Raw genomic sequence first — 14,984 nt, 5'->3', positions numbered from 1 at the left:
AAGAGCAGCTCTCAAATAATCATCGGCGCACGCTCAGACTGCCCTACTAGGAGTAATAATAATAATAAATTTGTTGCAGACATAGGCCAGAAAATATCAAGGTTCTGTGCTACATATCTAACAGCCTAAAACCTTATGTTTTCAAAAATTACTAGCAAAATAGGTAAAATTCTACCCCAGCTTGGGGGCACCCCCACCTCCCACAGCAGCACTGAATTCTGGGAAATTAAGGGGAAAATATCCCCCAGCCAAAATCCTTTCCCCTCCAGCCTAAAGGTCCCCTGTGCAAGCACCGGGTCATTCCTGACCCATGGGGTGACATCACATCCTGACGTTTACAAGGCAGACTTTATTTACGGGGTGGTTTGCCAGTGCCTTCCCCAGTCATCTTCCCTTTACCCCCAGCAAGCTGGGTACTCATTTTAGTGACCTCGGAAGGATGGAAGGCTGAGTCAACCTTGAGCCGGCTACCTGAAACCGACATCCGTTGGGATCGAACTCAGGTCATGAGCAGAGATTGGACTACAGTACTGCAGCCTACCCCTCTGCGCCACGGGGCTCCTCCCCTCCAGCCTACATCTACAGAATATCCGATCGAAGGCAACAGTGCTGTCTGTCTCCTCACCATGGGCTTCTGATGGGACAAACCAGGCATGGACACACCACTACTTGAATTGACCGCTCTCTTGGTCAACTGGACGTAGACCTTCCCGTGGTCCTTCGAGATAAGGCAATGGTAGAGGTCGCCATACTTGACTTCCAGGAAAATGGCTTCTCGGTCCACGTAATCCCCGCTCTTGAGGAAATAAACAGCTTTGGAGGAAATGATCACGCAGTAGCTGTCGATGTTCTCCACCGCGATGAAGCTGCAATAAGCAAATGATTAAAAAAAAAACACACAAAAAAAAACCAGGATGCAAATTCAAACCCTTGTGCTTGTATGCAGATTCTTATTCTAAACCCCTCCATTTGGGTGCTAGAAAATGTCCAGGTCAGTTGCTGGATGCATTTTGTCAAGTAAAAAGGAGCACAAGAACACACATGAAGCTGCCTTATACTGAATCAGACCCTTGGTCCATCAAAGTCAGTATTGTCTACTCAGGCCAGCAGCACCTCCCCAGGGTCTCAGGCTGAGGTCTTTCACATCACCTACCTGCCTAGTCCCTTTAATTGGAGATGCCGGAGATTGAACCTGGGACCTTCTGCATGCCAAGCAGAGGCTCTGCCACTGAGCCACAGCCCCTCCCCACAAAAAAACAAACAAACAAAAAAAAAAACCGGCCATTGAAAAGAAAGGGAAGCCAGGATTTGCCACTAGCATGGGTAGGTCACCACAGGAGACCAGGGATTACTCAAAATTGCTTCTTTGGAGCCCATCTTTGGCCTTTCGAAACAAAGTCGATGGAGTTTGTTCATCTTAGAGGGACATGAAGGTTGCTGAAGAACCAACACTTAGGGCTGTTCAGCTCAGAAAGTAGGTGGTTAAGGGGAGAGAGGATAGAGGTGTATAAAATTATGCATGGTATGGAAAGAGTTGCAGGTCACCTCCGAGTAAGCTAGCCTGTGGACAAAAAACCTCCACTATGCGGCCCGATTTTCTTAGGAGCCACAAACCATTTGCAAAAAGGTGCTAAAATCCCAAAAAGTCTAGTATCTTTTTTTTTTTTAAAGAAAGAAAATAGCCCCTGGCAAACAATAAAAGGGATAGACCACAATGTTGTTGTTCTGCCTTTGGAAGGGAGAGACAATTTCCTTTTGGTTTGGAGACAGGGGCCATCAGGCATGCAAGGGAGGAAATTCCACAGTTCGCACACAATCCCCCCCCCCCCCCCCCGCCAAAACCCCAAGAATAAACTTTCGTTTGCAATGACATAAAACCGCTCCAACACCTAGTTGTTCTGGCAGAAAGAGAGGAGGCTTGGTGTGGCGGCTGAATTATGCCTCACAATTCAGAGAGGATTCTACAGACTGATCAGTCTGCCCGGGCGGCTTTGGGGCATCCCGAGATCGCAACCTGGAGCACTCTTGTGTTTTAAGAGCAGGGGAAAAGAGAGCCGCTTTCCTGCTGCAGCTAGATGAATGGGTATAAAAAAGAAAGGTTGATCAATTCGGCCTCCAGGCCAGGCGTACAGGGTAAGAGATTAAAAACAGATAAAAGGAAGCATTTCTTCACATCAAGCATAGTTAAACTGTGGAACTCCTTGCCTCAGGATGTAGTGATGGCTGCCAACTTGGAAGGCTTTAAGAGGGGAGTGGATATATTCATAGAGGAGAGGGCTATTCATGGCTACTAGTAAAAATGGATACTAGTCATGATGCATACCTGTTCTCTCCAGGATCAGAGGCGCATGCCTATTAAATTAGGTACTTTGGAACACAGGAGGGACAACGCTACTGCAGTTGTCTTTTTTGGGGGGCTTCCTAGAGGCATCCGGTTGGCCACTGTGAGAACAGACTGGTGGACTTGATGGGTCTTGGTCTGATCCAGCATGTCCTTTCTTATGTTCTTATGTACAATATATGAGGAGGTTGCGCTCTACGCATAAGAGCCCTTTTTTGCAAACTTGCTTGCTGGAAAATCCCCAGCTAGAGCTCTGCGTTTTATTCTGAGTCACACATCATTGTTCGTTTCCCCCTTGTTGACATGTCTCTTCCCCTCCGGGATGGGCTGCCAAACCTTCTGGTGAACCCTGAAGAGAGTTTTTGCTGTGTCTGGCTCCAACCCCACCCTTCCCCTATATTTATTGCCGTGTTTTAAAAATTGCCAGAAAGAAAGACATTAAACCAACCCAAGCAAAGCCATGGTCTGCACAGAACAAAGCAGAGTCAAAAAAAGATCTCCAAAGAATGTATGGGTTCTCTCTCCCCCCCCACCCTCCCCAAAACCCTCAACCATCAGGAAGTAATTTAATTACACAACAACATTTTCCAGAAGTGAAACAGTGGGTCTAGCTGGGGAAAAAATGTGGAAACGTTTAACCAGAACAGTACGGCAAGGTATTAAAAGCCCTCTTTTATGGATTTAACTCTGGAGGAAATATGCAAATCGTTAAGCCTTTCAGTCATTTCGAAAAATCACAATAGCAGGATAAAAAAAAGTTAAGAGGCCTCATGTTTGTAGCATGTTTTCCCACGACAAGGACCAGGGCTCGTTTCATGGCCAGCTTTGCCTGAAAAGTGCAAGATCTGCCAAACAAGCTATTGAGGAGTTGAAGGGACAGGGAGGCTAAGTGGTTGGAGGGGCCGGATGAGGATCTGGGAGGACCCGGGTTCAAATTTTCCATCTCCTCCTGCTTTCTTTCTTCCATTGTCACACTGGCTTACAAGGAATTTTTTTTAAAAAACCTACCAGTGGATTAGGGTTGCCAGGCCCCTCTTTGCCACCGGTGGGAGGTTTTTGGGGTGGAGCCTGAGGAGGGTGGGGTTTGGGGAGGGGAGGGACTTCAATGCCATAGAGTCCAATTGCCAAAGCAGCAATGTTTCTCCAGGGGAACTGATCTCTATAGGCTGGAGATCAGTTGTAATAGCAGATCTCCAGCTACTATCTGGAGGTTATTCAAATATGAACAGCCATTATGGCAAAAAATAAAATAGACTATTGTATGAAGTTTTAAATGTAATATATTGTAACCCAAAAAAACCTTGTTAACTCACAAGGAAATTTGTAACCTTGTTACTTCACAAAGATTCCAGTAAACAAAAAATATATATACAATAGTATGTATATGAAACACCAAAATAGAAAACAGTTATATAATTAAACAACCACTACAAGACAGGCATCCGGTTTAGGTCCTGTTTCTAGGAGAATTTCTTCAGTTGGTAAGTATGGTTGTTCCAAGTAATAAGTTAATGTTAATTATTGCAAATAATAATTCTTCATCTTTGTTTTTTTCTTTCTTTCTTTTAGGTGCTGATGTGCTGTTTGCTGTCAATGTAGCTTCAGCAGGCTGTTGTTGCAGCTTCAATGATTTTGTTCAATGTTATTTTCCATAAGTATTCTTTCAGTTAAGCATGATCACAGCTGGGTTTTTTTGGGTTACAATATATTACATTTAAAACTTCATACAATAGTCTATTTTATTTTTTTGCCATAGTGGCTGTTCATATTTGAATAACATCTAAATACAGCCCAAGTAATTATTGCTTTGACTATCTGGAGGTTGGAAACCCTACCAGTGGATGGTCCAATTAAAAGGGGAGGCCTAACTTTAATTTCCTGCCCATCTAGTGGCAGAAACCAGTCAGGGAAGGAGATGACTCCTTAACTGGATTACAGGTTAAAAGGTAAAGGTAGTCAGTCCCCTGTGCAAGCACTGGGTCATTTCTGACCCATGGTATGATGTCACATCACGATGTTCAGTAGGCAGACTATGTTTTAAGGGGTGGTTTGCCATTGCCTTCCCCAGTTGTCTACATTTTACCTCCCAGCAAGCTGGGTACTCATCTTACCAACCTCGAAGGATGGAAGGCTGAGTGAACCTTGAGCCAGCTACCTGAAACCGACCTCTGCTGGGATCGAACTCAGGTCGTGAGCAGAGCTTTTGACTGCAGTACTGCAGCTTACCACTCTGAGCCATGGGAGAAAGCCCACCTGCTCCCATACAAACCTATCATACCGCTAGGGTCATCTTTCAAGGCTCTGCTTTGGGTGCCCCCACCTTCTGAGATTAGGTGGATGATGTTTTACAGAGTGGTTCGTCATTGCCCTCCGCAGTCATCTACACTTTACCCCCAGCAAGCTGGGTACTCATTTTACCGGCCTCAGAAGGATGGGAGGCTGAGTCAACCTTGACCTGGCTACATGAAACCAACTTCCGTCGAGATCGAACTCAGGTGATGAGCAGTGCTTTTGATTGCAGTACAGGTGCTTACAACTCTGCACCACAGGGCTCCTGGATTACAGGGTAGGGTGTGAAAAATTAAGTTCTAGAAAACGAGTCAGGGAGACAGGAATGCAACACTGGACCTGTTTTTAGATTCGGGGTGGGGGGACGGACAAAAAAGACAGACGAGATAAACAGGCCAGGGTGAGCAAGAGCGGAGCAATCTCTGGGGAAAGTCTAAAACCAACGGGAGTTGTGGCAGTGATGTCTGTGACCTGTTGAGTCTCGCTTGCAAGCTGCCTTCAAAAGAAAGGGAAAAGTCATCCGACAAGGAGACAACTGTGATAGCTTCTGGGAAAAAAATAATAATGTGCCAAATGTAGGTTCTTTTCCTTCCATTGTCTCTATCATCTAGGATTGGCATGATATATACCAAATACCTTAAAAGAGGGAGCACACGGGTACTTACAACTCGTCCTGAATGTTATCCGTCAGCTTGAAAAGCTGCTCCTGCCCTTCGGCCTGGCTCTCGGAATAGCGGGGCAGGAGTCCCTGCGGCCCCCTGCAGCAGCGCGGCTTTCTCACTCTCTCGGCCTGCGTCCTGCCAATCACACACAAGAGCCGGCTTAGAAACAGGGAACTCGCGGAGTGGCACGCAGGAAAGGTCGGCCGCGAGCTGAACAAAGCTGTTGCTTGTAACTCCAGTTCAGAGGAAGGCGAGATCACCGAGCCCTAAAAGTAATTATTCGGTAGGGGGGCTCCTCCTCTTGCAGCTTAGAGGTCCGTGGGGGCTGTGGCTCAATGGTGGAGCACCAGCTTCACACGCAGAAGGTCCCAGGTTCAAACCCAGGCATTGCCAGTTAAAAGCACTGGGTAGCAGGTAATGAGAAAGACCTGTATCAGAGATCCTAGAGAGGTGTTGCCAGCCCAAGAAAACAATCCTGACTTTGACAGAGCAAGGGTTTAACTCGGGATAAGATAGCATTCTGTCCATTCATAGAATCATAGGAACCACCAGGGTCATCTAGTCCAACCCCCTGCACAATGCAGGAAATTCACAACTACCTCCCCCCACAGACACCCAGTGACTCCTACTCCATGCCCAGAAGATGGCCAAGATGAAGAAGAGTTGGTTTTTATATGCCAACTTTCTCTACCACTTAAGGGAGACTCAAACCAGCTTACAATCACCTTTCTTTCCCTCCCCACAACAGACACCCTGTGAGGTAGGTGGGGCTGAGAGACCTCTAAGAGAGCTGTAACTTGCCCAAGGTCACCCAGCTGGTTTCGTGTGGAGGAATGGGGAAAGAAATCCAGTTCACCAGATTAGCCTCCGCCGCTCATGTGGAGATGTGGGGAATCAAACCCGGTTCTCCATATCACCGCTCTTAACCACTACACCAAGATGCCCTCCCTCTCATCATCTACCCAAGGTCATAGAATCAGCATTGCTGACAGATGGCCATCTAGCCTCTGCTTAAAAACCTCCAGGCAATAAGAGCCCACCACTTCCCGAGGAAGCCTGTTCCACCGAGGAACCGCTCTGACTGTTAGAAAATTCTTCCTAATGTCTAGACGGAAACTCTTGATTTAGAGGTTAGGAGGGAGGAAAAGGGCCCTCTGCCCATATACGAAATGAATCCCTCCGCATAAACCCACTGACAAGGCTGCAGGTAGCGCTCTACCTCCCTTCAGACCTTAAAACAGAGGAGAACGAACCACAGATGAGCCCCTGGAGGAAGAGGAAGGGGGAATAAAAACGCGATTGGCAGAGCCAACCTGCACTCCTGGCCATTAGCTTTGCGCCCCCCTGCCCCTCTGTGCTTTCCTCCCGTAGACTGAAGGGCGGCTGCTGTCCGTTTGATCCAAAGAAAAGGACACTGTCTCGCGCTGCGCTGAGTTTTTGGCTTAAACCTTTCTTGGCAGCAGCACACAAGAGCGACTGGCTATTTTGCAGATGTTTTCTCCAGGGACTCGTTTCTTCCCTCGAACCACCGCCTCCCCCCCCCCCCCGCAGCATGGGCTCTGGCGGCCTTCTTTCGACTTGCTCCGCCTCCTCGGGCATTATTTTTGCCTCCGTCGATGGAATCGCTGTGCCCCAGGTACCTCCAGCCCCAAAGGAAAAGGGGGGGGGGGCTGGCTGAACTTGACAGTACAAATACCACCGTCACGTCAAAGCACGCATATTGCAAGCAAAACCTCCTAACGTTTTGCGGCAGACACGAGCAAACCTGTTCCTAAGAGGGTGTTTTGCAGGTCATTCATTCATGGGGCCACCATCAGCTGGAAGCGACTTATGGTACATGGCATGCACATGGTAGAGTACCAAAATGTAGGGGAAACCACGTACGTGCCCATATCCATTTCCACTAAAGTCACTGCATTCGGACCACAAACCACCGTGGGATGAAAGAGGTCTTACACATGGGTTGCTGGCTCCAGCTTGGATGCTGCTGGGAAGTGGGTTCCTTCCCCCTCTGCTTCCCCACAGCATTGTGGTGGTTTTGTGCACCTCCCTCATTCTCCCCATCTTTCCTGAGATCTTTCCCATGTATTGCTAAATATGTTTTTCACACTAATACTCTATTGCCATAGTCCTTTCATTCCCAGCTCTCTCCTTCTGTAAAGCCAGTCTCCAGCCTCTTTCATTTTGGAGTTATAAAGGTAAATGTGCAGGCTGCTGCTTGCCTTCTGTTCAATGGAACCATCCCCCTCCTCCAGTGCCATCTCTGGTGGTATGGCAGAGAGGGGCAGTGTAATGCTCCAACGGTCCACAAGCTAGTTTGTGAATTCACATGCCACAGCCAAACCACATGCTACCAAACCAGCTATCAAAATATAGTTTGAAATGGCAGCTTGGCACCAACCATCAAACCTTGGATTGCTGGGCCACCTGTTTTCAGACATCAGAGGCTTGACCAACATGCTTTATTGTAATGGCCAAGGGCAGCCTTATTAAGATGGAACAACAATGAATGAACAGGAATTCATACATAAGAAGAAGAATTGGTTTTTATACCCCGATTTTCTCTACCGAAAGGAGTCATAAACCGGCTTACAATCGCCTTCCCAGCAGGCTTCATGTATAGAAGTGGTGAAACAAACCCGGTTCACCAGATTAGAGTCTGCTGCTCATGTGGAGGAGTGAGGAATCCAACACGGTTCTCCAGATTAGAGTCTGTTGCTCATGTGGAGGAGTGAGGAATCCAACCCGGTTCTCCAGATTAGAGTCTGTTGCTCATGTGGAGGAGCGGGGAATCAAACCCGGCCCTCCAGATCAGAGTCCTCCGCTCTTAACCACTACACTAGGCTGGCTCCTTTGACACTTTAACGACAAACACATTTGTTTGGGGCACAAACATTCGGCTCTGGTCTCCCACAGCAACGCTCTTAGTCTTTCAGAGCCATGGCAGTATCCTCTGTTTTTCTGCTACGGACTAATTCGGCTACCCCCCTCCCCAAGAACAAAAACTTGTAATGTTTCTGAAAGGGTCTTGGCAGCTGCCAGGCAACCAAGGGCACCTCTCTATTCCGAGGAGGCTGAACGTCTCGCTTCTGAGTCGCTCCTTAGTTCCACGACTCTCAGCCAGGAAATCGAGGCATCTCATGGTGATGATAAAAGGGTGGTCAGCTGTCTTCTAAATTGTGTCCTGCTGTTCTTAACAAGAGTTGCCTTAATTGGGGCAGGCCCTCAGCTCCCGGCAAATTGGTCTCTCTAGTCTGGATGGACAACGGCATTCCACACGACTCACTTTTTGTGTGTGTGTAAAACTACAATTTGTTCTGCGGTCTCATGCTCTGCTTACTAAACAACAAGCCACCTCTGAAGAAAATCCAAACCCGCAGAGCAGAAACGAATCCTGGTGCGCCCCCTCATCTGCGTCACATTAAACTCAACTCGACACGTTTGCTGATTTGCTCTTAATGGGCACATAAAAGCCGCACAAGGGAGAAATGCCCTCGCGTCTACCCGTCGCAGCGGGGAAGAGTGCTGCTGAATGGAGGCAATAAAAGAAGAGATCGAGAACGGCGATGTTGGGAGCCGCGCGGGACAGAGCACCGCTGTTCAGACCAAGTTTGACACAAGGGAAAGCTCTGCGCCCAGCAACATGCTTTGACTCAAAGCCCTTCCCTGGGTTGACTTGTTTCAGTCGCTGGGTATTAAAACAAGCCACAATATTTGGGGCCATTTCCACCATTACAGAACCCAGCACAAAGCATTCCTCTTATTTCTTGACACATGTCCAGACCTCTAACATTCTCCTGAACTGAGTATCGTTTGGTGCACAGCTTCCAGGGCCTCAAGATGGGTAGGGGCTGTGGCTCAGTGGTAGAGCCTCTGCTTGGCATGCAGAAGGTCTCAGGTTCAGTCCCCAGAATCTCTAGTTAAAGGGACTAGGCAGGAAGGTGATGTGAAAGACCTCCGCTTGAGACCCTGGAGAGCCGCTGCTGGTCTGAGTAGGCAATACTGACTTGGATGGACCAACGGTCTGATTCAATATAAGGCAGCTTCGTGAGTTCAAGATGTCCAAGGCTGAACTGCATGGCTCGTACATCCCTACAAACCTTGAAGTTCTGGTCAAATGAAAATGTGGCCCATTTAAATGGCTAACAGTACCTTGGCGAATATTCTTGGAGCAGGTGAGAGTCCAAATGGAAGAGCCCTACATCTGAAGCATAGACTGCTGCAGGAAAAACAAAGAGGATTCCTGTGGTTGAGTTTGACTAGGATATGGCAGTAAATCTCTGTCAGATGCTGAACAGACTGCTTGGCAATAATTGTTACCATCTATTTCCATCCTGAAATGCTTATAGCACAACAACTTTCTCTTGTCCCAGCTCCTTTCTTGGAAAATAAGGGAGCAAGACTCCTAAAGAAACCCTTGAGCAGCTCTCTTCTCACACAGCAAGTTCAGTATTGAGAAATGCAGTGTCTGCTTGGCAAGTGGAAGGTCCTTGGTTCAATCCTCAGCATCTCGAGTTAAAAGGATCAGGTCATAGGTGATGTGAAAGACCTCTGTCTGAGACCCTGGAGAGCTGCCACCAATTTTCAATATCTGGGAAGTATTTTTAGACATTTATAATAGCAATCACCACTGCAAGTTTTTTTTTAATCTATTCCATTTCATTATAATTCATCTTATAATATTGTTTAGCACCATCATTGGGTTTATCAAGTATTGTATAGGGTATCTTATGATTTACACTAAGATTATTATGATAATCACTATTCAATGCTCATTATTATATCAATATTTACTGTTCATAACTGCTATTATCATTTACGGTTTATTGTTTATTATATCAGTCTACAATATTATATGTATATTCTTTCTTTTCTTTGTCTTTTGATATAATTATAAATGTTGTTTTGATATGGTTTATAGTTTTTCTTTTTTTGTTCCGTTTATATCTATATCTATCTATCTATCTATCTATCTATCTATATATTTTAAAAAGGAAAAGTACACCGACTGTGGTGGTTAGTCAAATGCCCTATGGATGGATTGACCCCTTCAGCTGGAAGATTGGGGAGAAAAGGTTGGTTTCCAAAGAGAAGCAGTGGCAGTCTCGCAGAAGAACTGGGAAAAAAATCCATCACCATTCTAGATTGTATGTGTGCAAACTGAACACACACACATATTTTTTTAAATTTTTTTTTGCCAGAAAACCTTTTTTAGATTGGGCAGCCCATGACAGTCCCACATTTCAGACACCCCCTTCCTCAGACTGGCTGTAGTTTCTACTTGGCAAGGTAAAGGGACTCCGCACTTGCACAGAGGAACGGCTGCTTTTTTTTAGCTTCACATGTCGAAAGGATCAGGCTCATTTTCAGAACACAGAACTGTGGTCACTCACCTGCAAGACTCCTTAACCCAGGGGTGTTGAACTCAAATGTCACTTGGTCAGGCCAGGCCATGCCTCGCCAGCCCAGATCAAGAGTGTGTGTGGGGGGCTTCCTTGGCTGGCTTGCGGGCCAGATAAGAACTCTCAAGGGGCCAGATCCAGCCCGTGGACCTTATGTTTGACACCCCTGTCTTAACCCATCCACTAAGAGATCCTGGGCTATGTTAGGGAAACGGCTACACTCCCCACCCTTCAAATCTAATTCCCATCTTCACCCATGCTGTTTAGAAACTTGTTGCTGTTACGATCTCCTTGGCCCGGTTCATCACTGTCCTGCTGGGCTCTCTCTCTGCAGGGCTGAGACCAAGCCCTGCTTATCCCCAACCACCCAGCAAACCGTCACCATCTCCATCACAGTAAACTAGACCTGATGAATACCAGTAAGCCGAAACCTCAAATGAGGCCAAAAATTCTGCATGTCTCTGTGTTACTTGAGCTGCTTTTCATTTTAAAAGCTTTGCTGTTCAGGACTTCGTGGAATTCATCTGCTCAAACTAGCCCCAGGAGACAGCTTGGCAAGCTATGTCTTAAGGCCTGCTAACAACAAGTTCCCTCTTCTTCTTAAATTATTGCAAAACATTCAAAAAAAGGAAGCAATCAAGACAGACATCCCTTGCTCACTCATTACGAGAACCTCGGAAAATGGATGACTAGGAGGAGGGGGACTAAAGAACGATCAGCTTGCTGTATGAGGAAAATTTGGCTGTGCTGTGTTAAGGGAAGAGAGAACCATCCCTAAGCGAAACTGAGAAAGGTCTTTCTATTATGTTTTCTTTAAAAAGGTGAACATTGGAGAGCCAGCATGGTGTAGTGGTTAAGAGCGGTGGTTTGGAGCGGTGGACTCTGATCTGGTTGATCAGGTTCGATTCCCCACTCCTCCACATGAGCGGCGGACGCTAATCTGGTGAACCAGGTTAGTTTCCCCACTCCTACACATGAAGTCAGCTGGGTGACCTTGGGCTAGTCACACTCTCTCAGCCTCACCTACCTCACAGGGTGTCTGTTGCGGGGAGTTGGTTTTCATATGCCAACTTTCTCTACTACTTAAGGAAGAATCAAACCGGCTTACAATCACCTTACCTCCCCCACCCCACAACAGACACTGCGTGAGCTAGGTGAGGCTGAGAGAGCTCTAAAGAGCTGTGACTAGCCCAAGGTCACCCAGCTGGCTTCACGCGTAGGAGTAGGGAAACCAACCCGGTTTACCAGATTAGCGTCCACCGCTCATGTGGAGGAGTGGGGAATTGAACCCGGTCCTCCAGATTAGAGAAAATAAAACTGGAAAAAAAAGGGAAAAAAAGAACGGTGGCTTGACGTCTCAAACGGTGACGCGACTGCGTCTTAGCGGCAAACGGGATACATTACATGCCGTGTGAGAGGGTTAAATAGGACAGCCTCAACTCCTTCTAAACTTTTGCCCTCTGGATATGTACTCATTGGCTGCTGTACAAGACTCCAGCGGTATTACACGCCTTAACGATCTGGTTCAACTGTCGGTCAGGCCTGGGGCCTGGCGCTGGGCCAGACCGCAATCAAACGGGACACAAACCTCCCCAACCCCCCAACCCCCCCTTTTCAGATCATCCCCGAAGGTTCAGATTATCTCTTTTTTGTCGTGCTGGTTAAATTTATGGAGTAGAACCCCGAAGCCGCATTCCTTGGCTCGGGCCCGGCCCACGCGGGCCTCCTTTTGTTTGGTACTGTAAGCGAGACGTGCTTTGGAGGATTGCAAGGTTGTTAGTTCAGGCACTGACTGTTTGCTCATGACTGAAATGAGGAGAGTTCAAGGGAAGGGCAAAAGGACAGCCCAAGTGTAAAACCCCATCCCAGCAGGCCCCGGGCCTCCAACACACGGAGGCTCACAGCTCGGCAGCCGGCCCGATGACAACCCCCCTCCTCCCCTTTGCCTGTGGCAAAAGGCCGACTGCGGGTCAGGAGCTGAGAAACCTGTCGTTCTTCTGCAAAATACCTGGAGGCTAAAGAGGACGCTGGATAACACTGAAAGGAGAGGGGGTTTCAGGGGCCTCCCATTGTTAGGGCAGATGACCAAAACTGGGTGGGAGCCCCCCTTGAACTCTTGAAAAACTCCCAGATTAATTCTGGTGAATGCTTTCCCAATGTTTTTTTTTTGGGGGGGACATGCACTAAAAATGTCTGGTGGTTTTGTTTATTAGCTATATTGATAGCTTCCAAGGAGCACAAGGTGGCACATAACGCCCCCTCCTCCTATTTTAGCCTCGCGGCAACCCTTTCTAGTAGGTCAGGTGAAGAGAGAGAGAGAGTGGCATGGGATCGTTTAGTGAACCTCAGGAATGGGTGGGGGATTTGAACCCGGGTCTCTCTGGTCCGCTCTGGCTCTCAAATGACCCATTTGCAAGTGTATGAAGTCGCCTACCCCAAGTCGTACTGTTGGGTCCATCTAGCCCAGGAGTTCAGGCAGTGAACAGCCTCTCTTGCCAGCTGCTACCTGACGTCCTTTCAAAGGAGATGGCAAGGATTGAACCCGGGACCTTCTAAATACACAGCGTAGCTCCCTCACTGCACTATAGCTCCTCGGATTGCTGCATTTAGGAAGCATAACTGATCGCCAGTGTGTTCCCCGGCACCTTAAATTTTCAACCTTTGCAGAATGTGTCTGGCACTGTCACTTTTCACCAGTGAAATGCACCAAATCTGTGCTGTAGCATACAGGATATAATGTTTTAGAAGAGAAGCCTTACTGGCTAAAGGGGACCGAAATCGAAAATAAAATAAATGAAAAGGCAAGAGGTGTGTCTGGCTATTTGTCTCAGCTGGAGAGGGCGGGGGGAGAATTTCTTAATGCACAAGGGGAGTGTGAGATGGGGTGAAAGGAGAAGAAAAGGGGAGGGGTATACACAAAGGAACACGGTAGAATTATCTCGCGTACTGAGATGACCCCTGCTTCCGCAGTACAAACCGATGCCTCAGAGTCAACTGGAGATCAAGTATAAAAGGGGAAAATGAGAAGAGAAACTGGAAAAGTGAAATGAGTTCAGACCCGTCTGATGAACCAATGGGATCATCAACTGCTGCGTTGCAAGGTTGCCTGGAGTGCAAAATTCAGCGCGAAGAAAGGAGACACCATTTCTTTTTCATTGAAGAAACACCTACCCTTCCTCTGCCTTTCACATTCACTGGGACGCACATCTGCTCGGTTGCCAACTCTCTTCCTGACCCAAGCTCTTGAGCCTTGTGCTCAATAAGGACAAAAGAGAAACTGGCCCCTGCCTTTGCTGTTCTCCTTCCAGCGCCGGGAAAAGCAGCGCCCCCTCGTTTTCTGTGCCAGTGGCACAGGAATTGCGCCTCTGACAGGTTGCAGGCAGAGCGCGCGCACAGGTTTTTGCCCCCCCCCCCATCAAAACTTTTGGATTAAGGGCAGGTTTTGTTGTGATGAGGGGTTCTTGGCTGAACTCTGCACGAACCCAGACGCAGATCGCTCGCTACACTAACAACAACGCTCTGATTACCTGCTTAAGACAGGACGGTTCAGAGTAAGTTCGTGTCCCCGTTCTGTCCCCGAACTCGGACTCGATGTTTTCAAGAAACTTCCCGAGCGCGCCGGAACCTTCCTGTTTGCACGCTGGCAGCGTCCTTGCCTCCTTTTCACAGAGGCACGGGAGGAGACGATTTGCTTTATCGTACTTCTTGTTAACAGACGGACATGGAACAGCTTTTGGCAGAAGCTAAACAGGCAGGGCAAGGTATTGACGCTTTGAGTCCGCCGCTCACGTGGAGGAGAGAGTGAACCCCTCCAAACCACCGCTCTTAACCACTACACCACCCTGGCTCTCTGGACTAGGGTTGCAACTGATCACCAGAGGACAGAGATCAGTTCCTCTGGAGAAAATGGATGCTTTGGAGGGTGGGCTGTGTGGGACCCTGACGGCCTTCCCCGGGCTCGCCATGGACCGGTGTGCTGGTAAATAGATGCCAATTTGATGTTAATAACAGGAACTTTGGTTTTAAATGTGATTCTCCAATTATTTATATATTTGTGTATTTATTATCTGTATTATGTTTTAATGGATGATAGGTGTTCTGAGCCCAGCCTTCGCTGGGATAGAGAGTGGGTTATAAAGCTAAACAAATAATAATAATAATAATAATAATAATAATAATAATAATAATATAGCCTGCTGAGACCCCTCTCTTCCCCAAATTCCACTCTTCCCAGGCTCCACTTTCAAATCTCCAGGAATTTCCCAACCTGGAACTGAAAACTCCACTCTG

The 14,984-nt window shown here is 47.5% G+C and overlaps 1 protein-coding gene across 1 annotated transcript in view; it reads right to left on the bottom strand.

Moving 5' to 3' along the window:
- VPS13D (vacuolar protein sorting 13 homolog D) overlaps window positions 1-14,984 on the bottom strand; it is a 117,486-nt gene that overhangs the window by 155 nt on the left and 102,347 nt on the right. The window contains exons 68-69 of the mRNA XM_056864951.1: window positions 5,296-5,427; window positions 626-866 (exon numbers count right to left, since the gene is read on the bottom strand). Of these exons, the coding sequence (XP_056720929.1) occupies window positions 626-866; window positions 5,296-5,427 (373 nt within the window). The remainder of the gene's footprint in view (window positions 1-625; window positions 867-5,295; window positions 5,428-14,984) is intronic.

This window comes from Euleptes europaea, chromosome 19 (assembly GCF_029931775.1).
Source record: "Euleptes europaea isolate rEulEur1 chromosome 19, rEulEur1.hap1, whole genome shotgun sequence".
Taxonomy (NCBI): Eukaryota; Metazoa; Chordata; class Lepidosauria; order Squamata; family Sphaerodactylidae; genus Euleptes; species Euleptes europaea.
This window is presented reverse-complemented; position numbering and strand designations above follow the sequence as displayed.